The sequence below is a fragment of the Coenobita brevimanus genome, chromosome 11, assembly GCF_032717465.1.
Source record: "Coenobita brevimanus isolate Jiangsu-jjx chromosome 11, ASM3271746v2, whole genome shotgun sequence".
Taxonomy (NCBI): domain Eukaryota; kingdom Metazoa; phylum Arthropoda; class Malacostraca; order Decapoda; family Coenobitidae; genus Coenobita; species Coenobita brevimanus.
The window spans coordinates 2,481,216-2,491,215 of NC_136964.1; the positions used below are offsets into that span (position 1 = coordinate 2,481,216).

Consider the following 10,000-nt stretch of genomic DNA (forward strand, 5'->3'; position numbering starts at 1 on the left):
GGGAGGAGGCGAGATAGGCCAAGAAGGTGGAGAGATATGGTGGATGAATGTGTGAGGAAGAGAGGTTTGGAAGTCTGTGAGGCTAGGGAACTGACAGGAGATCGAGCTGGCTGGAAGAGTTTTGTGAGGAGATATGCATTATCAGGGATTTTTGGCACCCCTTTTTAACGTGGCAGCGTCTAGATTGACTCTGTCGGATACGATATGTGAAGCTACAGAACGTGGTGAATGTTTTTGGCGTATCCGATAGAGCCAGGATTCCGGGGGCTTGAATGATGAGTGAATGGGAGCGTGGCCCATTGGATTGGGCAATTTTGGGCTGTCTGGACATTGCTACTCCTCACCCTGCCCTTGGGTGGGAAAGGAGGTCCGGATGATGATGATGATGATTATTGTTCCGTCACTTTTCGTCTCCTATTTTCACCATACTTAATGAGGATGTACAGCACCTGACCCCAATACACTGACCCTGTTTCAGTGACCTTGACCTACTATTCAAGGTCATAGGTCTAAAAATGTCCACAGATCGTGAATTTCCCACCTCAATTTACCCCAAAACAATACAAATAAATACACGAATATGGACGAATGTGAAGGTGATTGATGCGTCACCTTAGGATGTTTGGGACCCGCCACATTGCCACACTTTTCAATTGGTCTTACATACAATTTGTCTTACATACAACTGGTCTTACATACAATTGGTCTTACATACAACTGGTCTTACATACAATTGGTCTAACGTACAATTGGTCCTACATACAATTGGTCTTACAGACAAGACAGACCAACACCTAAATGAGGCACTTGTTGGTCCTACAGGTGTTGTCTAGTCCTGCACCAGGTGTGTATAATTTATGTGGTCGTGCAGCAGGTGTGTATAGTTTGTGTGGTCGTGCAGCAGGTGTGTATAGTTTGTGTGGTCGTGCAGCAGGTGTGTATAGTTTGTGTGGTCGTGCAGCAGGTGTGTATAGTTTGTGTGGTCGTGCAGCAGGTGTGAAAAGTTTGTCTGGTCGTGCAGCAGGTGTGTATAGTTTGTGTGGTCGTGCAGCAGGTGTGTATAGTTTGTGTGGTCGTGCACAGGTGTGTATAGTTTGTGTGGTCGTGCAGCAGGTGTGTATAGTTTCTGTGGTCCTCCACCAGGTGTGCATAGTTTGTGTGGTCGTGCACAGGTGTGTATAGTTTGTGTGGTCGTGCAGCAGGTGTGTATAGTTTGTGTGGTCGTGCAGCAGGTGTGTATAGTTTGTGTGGTCGTGCAGCAGGTGTATATAGTTTGTGTGGTCGTGCAGCAGGTGGGTATAGTTTGTGTGGTCGTGCAGCAGGTGTGTATAGTTTGTGTGGTCGTGCAGCAGGTGTATATAGTTTGTGTGGTCGTGCAGCAGGTGTATATAGTTTGTGTGGTCGTGCAGCAGGTGTGTATAGTTTGTGTGGTCGTGCAGCAGGTGTGTATAGTCTGTGTGGTCGTGCAGCAGGTGTGTATAGTTTGTGTGGTCGTGCAGCAGGTGTGTATAATTTGTGGTGCAGGTAGACCAACGGGTTTGGAGTTTGTACAAAAAATCTAACTTGTGTCAGACAACAGTGTTAGCAGAGGTGCACAGCAGGGACTGGCTATGGCAGCTACAGTCCCATTATTATTATTATTATTATTATTATTATTATTATCAAATTTTGAAGCACTGAGACGACGTTTTAATGCACTTGGATTTCTAGTTCTTTATTTTCTGGTTCTTGTATTTCTCTTTCCCTCTCTTTATTTCTTCTTTATCTTGCCTCCTCTGTTTCTCACTCTTTCCATCTCCTTCCCTAGCTCTTTTATTTTCCTCCATCTTCCTCTCATTTCTATCCTCTCTTCCTCTGCCTCTTCGCCTATTTTTTTTTTTTTTTTTTTTTATATGTCCGACTCTGGGCATAGGCTTCACAGCCTGCTATCAAGGCCCAGCAGTCCTCCTACATACCATACACCTCTACATGTCACCACTTCGGCGCTAACACCCACCGTCCATATTGAATACATGCTAGGGCTGTCTCATACAGGACTGGTGTATTGGTATTAGCGAGGGTATTTTTACGACATGTCGGCGGGTCTTCTGGTAGATCAGTAAAGCCTGATTTAATGAAATTCAAATCCTTAAACTGTTCCCTGCCCCAGCCGGGATTCGAACCTGGGTCCGTTAGGACTGCAGGCCACCTCTCTACCGATTGAGCCACCGCCTCCCCATCTCTTCTCTCTTTCTCTCTCTCTCTCTCTCTCTCTCTCTCTCAAAGCTAAACGGGTCATAGGAGCCCGGGGGATGCGACGAGGATCCCATACAGGTGAGACCTCTTGATTAGCGAGGGTATTTTTACGACATGTCGGCGGGTCTTCTGGTAGATCAGTAAAGCCTGATTTAATGAAATTCAAATCCTTAAACTGTTCCCTGCCCCAGCCGGGATTCGAACCTGGGTCCGTTAGGACTGCAGGCCACCTCTCTACCGATTGAGCCACCGCCTCCCCATCTCTTCTCTCTCTCTCTCTCTCTCTCTCTCTCTCAAAGCTAAACGGGTCATAGGAGCCCGGGGGATGCGACGAGGATCCCATACAGGTGAGACCTCTTGATTGATTAGTAAGTGTTAGATGTTAGATTCCTGATGATGTTAGAGGAGCAGATTATAGTAATAGCTTAGTTAGATGTTACTGATGGATAAGTTTGATGATGATAGGTGATAGTGATGGGATAATAAGTGTTAGACGTTAGATTACTGATGATGTTAAATGATAGCGACAGTGTTAGTTTGATGTTTGTTAGATTAGATGCTTAGACTTTGATGTTTGATGATTCAGATGATGTTAGATGATGCTATACTGTTAGATATTAGATGTTATTTCTTAGATGATGTTTGAGGATTGTGACAGGTTAGTGTTACATGTTAGATTTATTGAGATTAACAAGACTTGGAATGTTAGTAGCGAGACTTGACAATATATATATAGTTTTTATTGTTTAGTGTTCTCCCTGTCTCTCTCTCTCTCTCTCTCTCTCTCTCTCTCTCTCTCTCTCTCTCTCTCTCTCTCTCTCTCTCTCTCTCTCTCTCTCTCTCTCTCTCTCTCTCTCAGCATTTTCTCATGTCTATCTCTCTCTCTGTTTCTCCTTTTCTAATTTATATTTCTGTCACAAAGGATTCTCTCTAAATTCTATCTGCTCTCCCTCTCATTTCTCCTATGCAGTATTCTTATCATACCAGTGTCCCCCCCCCCCACTCTCACTCTCTCTCTGTCTTTCTCTCTCTCTCTCTCTCTCTAAATGGCCATAACAGCGGCGATCAGGCCTGCCCAGGTTTCTTCCCCAGTAGGGACAATTTGGGTGAGGGGCAAGAGGATGCCATATTCGTCCTTATCCCGTAGCACCAGAACGTAGGAATAGATTACGCCTCTGCTGTAACTCCAATCTATCGACAGGCCGAACACTGGCTCTGATAGACAGATAGATACATACATATTAATAAACAGAAAGACACGTGAAGAAGTGGCCTGACAGATAGATTCACGGATAGATATATTTACTGGCAGATAGACAGACAGATAGATAAAGATAGATAACGACACGTGAAAAACTGGGCTGATAGATAGATTGACGGATGGATATATTTACTGGCAGATAGACAGACAGATATATAGATAGACAATTTTTTTTTTTTAAATAACAGAACGGAGGAAGGAAAAACAAATGGGGAAAAAAAAATAATCCATACACCAGATTACTGGTGTCCTCTATTCATAAAATATCTGTAACAGTTAGACTTGAACAGTTGTGGGTTGAAATTTGGAGGAAAACAACTCTGGGGAAGCGAGTTCCAGAGAGATGTAGTTCGGGGAATGAAAGAATTCTGATAGGCAGAAGTTCTGCAATATGGTTGAGTGACATTCCAGTCGTGAGCGCTACCAGATGCCCGTGTAGCACGAGGGAAGGCATGGAGAGGTGGCACCATGGACGCAACTTCGTCTGAGCATTTGCCAAAAAAATATCTGTAAAATAATGCAAGGGAGGCAACATTCCTTCTTACTTGCAGGGGAGGTAGTTTATATGTAATGGCAGGGTTGTTAATGATTCTAACAGCTTTATTCTGAATTTTGTCTAGTTGTCTTAATGCAACCTCTCCACAACCATTCCACAAGGGTGAGCAATACTCAAGCTGAGAGCGCACATGACTCATAAATTATAGCTAACTGCTCATCGGCGAAGAAGTTACGGACTCTGTACAATAATCCAAGTTTCTTTGAGGCGGTTTTAGCAAGTGATCTGACATGAGAGGTCCAGCTGAGGGCACTGTTGAGTGAGACACCAAGAATTTCAATACTTTTGGAGATGGGAATATTAGTAGCACTGAAGGTAATGTACGAGTCTGGCAATATCTGTCTATTAGTAAACTGTATATATTTAGTTTTACTAGCATTAAAAGAGACAAGGTTGTTTTGTCCCCATTCACTGATTGTAGCTAGATCTTGATTTATGGAGATGGCTGTACTGAGTTGAGAGGTAGAGATATTAGACTTTGTAAATGGATGTCTGAGTGTGAATGAACTATGTAGTGTTGAGTCATCTGCATATGAGTGAACGGGATTGCGAGTGACAGATAAGAGATCATTAATATGAACCAGAAATAGGGTTGGCGCCAGAACTGATCCCTGCGGCACGCCGGGGTTAACTGAGTGGAAATTCGAATTTACATCATCTACTTTTACTCTTATTTTCCTGTCACTAAGATAAGACGAAATCAAAGGAACAAAAGACGTTAGTCCATAGCAAGGGAGTTTGGACAGCAGGGAACGGTGCCATACTCTGTCGAAAGCTTTAGAGATATCAAGAGCTACTGCATGAGTTTCTCCAAAAAGATCAATTGATTGATGGATGGTATGAGTTAAGAGATTGAGTATGTCAATGGTGGATCTTTCTTGGCGAAAACCGTATTGTCTATCATTAATTAAGTTGTTGGATTCAAAATGTTTAACAATATGCTTATTAATTAAAGTTTCAAATACCTTACCAAGAGAAGATGTGACGGCTATTGGTCTGTAATTGGAGGGGTCAGACGAACTTCCTTTCCTCGGAACTGGGTGGATATTGGCTTTTTTCCATGAATTTGGGAGTAAAGAAGTACCTATGCATAGTCTGAATAATTTGGCTAGGACTGAGGCAAGTTCAGGGAACACTTTTTCAAAACAATTGGCGGAATTCCATCTGGGCCTGGAGCTTTGTTGGTAGGTAAATTGTCTAGGATGGATTTTACGAATCTTGTCTGTATTTTAAGTGGGGCAATTTCGGGAGAATCAAGTTCCAGTACTGAGACATCCTGGCTGGTATCATCTATGGTAGAGTTTCTTGCAAAGGTACTAGCAAAGATATCTGATTTCCCACGTGGGTCATTTGTTATATTGCCATCTGAAGATTTTAGTGGGGGAATGAAAGATGACTTATTAAAGTTATTATTGAAAGAATTAAGAGTTGAAAGATAGATAAAGACACGTGAAGAAGTGGCCTGACAGATAGATTGACGGATAGATATATTTACTGGCAGATAGACAGGTAGATAGATACATACATAAAGATAGATAAAGACACGTGAAGAAGTGGGCTGATAGATAGATTGACGGACTGATATATTTACTGGTAGATAGATGGATAGATAGATAGACAGATAGATGGATGGGTAGATAGACGGATTGATGGACTGATGAACAGACAGAGATGTGTAGACATCTGGGTATAGGTGATTGATGGATAGATTAACTGATAAACAGATAGACAGATGGTTTGATAGATAGATATACAGACAGACAGACACATACAGAAATGGGTATAGATAGAATGATAGATGGATGGATAGATTTACTGGTAGATACGGATTGATAGATAGACTGATGGATAGATAAACAGATGGATAGATAGAGAGATTGATAGATATATAGATAGATTGATTGATTGATTGATGGATGGATAGATAGATAGATAGATTGATAGATATATAGATAGATAGACAGACAGATAGATAGATGGATTGATGGATAGATAGACAAAAGTAGAAAACTGGGCATAGATTGATTGATGGATAGATTTACTGATATAGACAGATAGAGAGATAGACAGATAATAATAATAATAATAATAATAATAATAATGTTATTATTATTATTATTATTATTATTATTATTACCGTATTATTATTATTATTATTATTATTATTATTATTTCTATTTTTGTTATTATTATGTTAGTACTAAGATCTACAACGATGCTCCTACTTTTATTATTATTATTATTATTATTATTATTATTATTATTATCCATATTTTTTTTACTACTACTACCACCACCACCACTACCACTACCACTACTACCACCACCACCACTACCACAACTACTACCACCACCACCACTACCACAACTACTACCACCACTACTACTACTACTACCACTACTTACGTACAAGGTTGTAGAAGGAACCAACCCTATACTGTGTGTTGTGTACTGACTCAGTCGCGTTAACTCCAATCTGAGCAACACGACTCTGAAAAAAAGAAGAAAAATCAAATATACACACAGGAGCCTTCATTCATCGCCTATCGACAGCACGAGAGCCAATAACACATCATTTTCCATCCATCTATTGCCAGACGCCTAGATCCAGTAAGGGGTGGCCACAAACAAATCACCTCCATGTCGCCCTGTCCAACGCCATTTCACTGCCCTGCTCCCAGCTCACATCACACCGCCCCCCCCTCTCTCATATACCTCTCCGCTCCATCGCTCCATCTCATCCTCGGCCTCCCTCTCCCTCTCACATAATTTTAATATATACAAATCTTTTCCCTACACGTGCAAGCTCAGAATGTTAAGTAATGGACCATTGTTGCTCTATCTATCTATCTGTCTATCTATTTATCTATCAACAAAGCACCAACATGAGTCCAAATCTCAACCGTTTGGGAGCTGATATCTTCCTGGCCGAATTATGAGGTAAATAAAGTGAACAGTAATAATGTAGTGTGTATGTATGTATGTATGTACGTGTGTGTGTGTGTGTGTGTGTGTGTGTGTGTGTGTGTGTGTGTGTGTGTGTGTCCACTGAGGTACTGTTTGTGAGGTAGTGTGTGTGTGTGTGTGTGTGTGTGTGTGTGTGTGTGTGTGTGTGTGTGTGTGTGTGTGTGTGTCCACTAAGGTATTGTTGGAGGCAGTGTGTATGTGTATATATTATGCATGTATGTACGTATATATCCATGTACGTAATTCTGTGTACGTACCACTTCAGGCTCCTCCGGCACCGACTCTCCACTCCAGCCATACGCATACAGCCACAGCTGAAGGTATGAGTGGATGGTGAAGAAAGCTGCCAAATTCCTTGTACTTTGTAATTCATTGATATAATCCCTCACTGCTTGCGTCTCCAGCTCTGAGAACCCCGTGGGGCCTGGGGGGGGGGCGAGAGAGGGGGTTATTTGAGGGGTTAGTGAAGATGGAAGATGGGAAATAAATCGCTGAGGATGAGGTGATAGGAAGACTTGTGTGGTGTTGAGTACTAAGATAAAAATTAAAAGAATATATATGTTGTGAGAGAGAGAGAGAGAGAGAGAGAGAGAGAGTAGCTGTCTCCTGTCAATCATTGTCTTACCTCGAGCAGTAGTGAGAATTTAATCATAATTCAATACTGTTAACGCAATTTGTAAGAGAGAGAGAGAGAGAGAGAGAGAGAGAGAGAGAGAGCTACAACATATAATAATAAAGTATTGTGCTCTGCCTGCGTGTGTGTGTGTGTCTGTGTGTGTGTGTGTGTGTTAACAGATATAAAAGCCTTGCAGCGGACAGGGATTCAGGTAAAGCCAGTGACAAATGGCGGGAGTGATGACATTTAAATTCGAAATATCTCACCAAATACTCACCCTAGCGGCCCCAGTTTGTAACATCTATTGCACAGATTCATCCTAGTCACGAAGAATCACTGTCAGCCTCCATACCTACCGAATAATTAACGAAAAACGCGATAATTCTGGACCACCCCACCACACACACCGACACGGGAATGTAAATAAACCTGCGGGACGTTCGAAAGCGTTAGGAAGTTAATTATTTTTCTTTTTCGCTAACAAAATTATTCACAGAGGTAATTTTTAAACACATTGGTCACTAAATAAACTAAATTACAATTAATTTTTTGATGCATATGCCAAATGATGCTAAAATGAGTAATTATATTGATGAATTTTATAAAGCACAAGGCTGAAACGAACGCGTGATTTTGAAACGTTTACCACAAAATCACTCGTTCGTTTTGTTTGTTACGAAATTCTTTTACTTGGCGAATGGATCCATAAATTAATTTCAGTTTATTATGTTTAGTGAAAAATATGTTTAAAAATTACCTCTGTATATTAATTTTGATGGTGAAATACATTACATTGTTAACGCTTTCGAACATAAGAACATAAGGAGAGGATAACTGCAGTAGGCCGGTTGGCCCATGCTAGGCAGCTCCTAGAAGAGTAGCTGAACTACTAGAATGAGATAAGGATAGCAAAGAAGAAGGCTTTTCCCCGCCCTCCAAACCCTCCAGCCGAAGCCGGCAGGAAAAAGTCAGAAAGAGCACCACACTGGCGTGGACATTTTACAGGAAAGTGTGAAAGGAGAATAGAGACTATCATAGTGTAACCTGAAAAGGAAAAATTATGAATTAGTATTGGCTATAAGATTTTCTTTTTTCTATAGCCACCCCTTATTTGTTATATGCTTATCTAGCCTATGCTTGAAACTCTCAATGGAAGAGGCAGCAACTACTTTCCTAGGTAGCTTATTCCATTCGTCTACTACTCTATTACCAAATCAGTTTCTACCTATTTCCTTATTGAAACGGAATTTTTCTAGTTTGAAACCATTACTTCTCGTTCTAACCTGTATGCTCACTTTAAGTACCTTGCTAATATCTCCCTTATTTATACCCTTCATCCACTTAAACACCTCAATTAAGTCTCCCCTTACTCTACGCCTCTCTAGCGAATGCAGACTTAATCTTTTCAGTCTGTCTTCATATGACAGGTTCCGGACGTCATGTATCATTTTTGTCATTCTTCTCTGTACATTTTCTAACGAATTAATATCCATTCTATAGTAAGGACACCAAAATTGTACTGCGTAGTCTAAATGTGGCCTTACTAATGCTAGATAAAGTTTCAGTATTACTTTTGATGATCTATTGCTCATAATTTGTTTACACTCATACCGATGTGTGTGCAGTGAGACGGTCCAGAATAATCGCGTTTTTCGTTAATTCTTCGTTGGATATGGAGGCTGACAGTGATTCTTCGTGACTAGGGTGAACTTGTGCAGTAGATGTTACAGACTGGGGCCGCTAGGGTGAGTATTTGGTGAGATATTTGTGGTTTTTAATGACGTTACCCTCCGCTATTTGTCACTGCCTTTGATAGAATGCCTCTCCGCTCCGTTTTCTTTCACCCGTGGAGTAACTTGTTCATTGTTACCTCCGCCCACGAAGTTGGAGGAGGTTATACATTCACCTGTGTTTATATGTCTCTCTATTTGTCCCGACGATATTTCCAGAAGTTCTCAGTGAATTTCAATGAAGTTTGGTGGAAGGGTGAGCCTCCCCCCAACTCACCCTCGTAGTTCTTGCTGCAGCTGTCTTCGGTCCTGTACCCGTCGTCGTAGTACCGGCCCAGATCGAGCCCGTCGTCGTAGTTCTGGCCCAGATCGACGCCGTAGCAGGTGTCGTTGGGGTTCCTGTTCCGGTTCTTGCGCCAGAGACGGTCCTGATGGATGGATGGATGGGTGGATGGATGCTTGATGGTTTGGTGGATAAACAGAGAGAAAGATTGATGGATGGATGGATGGGTGGATGGATGCTTGATGGTTTGGTGGATAAACAGAGAGAAGGATTGATGGATGGATGGATGGAAGGATGGATGAATGGGTGGGTGGATGGATGCTTGATGCTTTGGTGGATAGATAAACAGAGA

The 10,000-nt window shown here is 41.6% G+C and overlaps 1 protein-coding gene across 1 annotated transcript in view; it reads right to left on the reverse strand.

Moving 5' to 3' along the window:
- Nucleotides 1–3,022: 3,022 nt before the first annotated feature.
- LOC145411743 (carboxypeptidase A4-like) overlaps nt 3,023–10,000 on the reverse strand; it is an 8,752-nt gene continuing 1,774 nt past the window's right edge. The window contains exons 2-5 of the mRNA XM_080281738.1: nt 9,643–9,793; nt 7,277–7,443; nt 6,459–6,543; nt 3,023–3,450 (exon numbers count right to left, since the gene is read on the reverse strand). Coding sequence (XP_080137864.1) covers nt 3,278–3,450; nt 6,459–6,543; nt 7,277–7,443; nt 9,643–9,793 — 576 coding nt within the window. The 3' untranslated portion in view covers nt 3,023–3,277. The remainder of the gene's footprint in view (nt 3,451–6,458; nt 6,544–7,276; nt 7,444–9,642; nt 9,794–10,000) is intronic.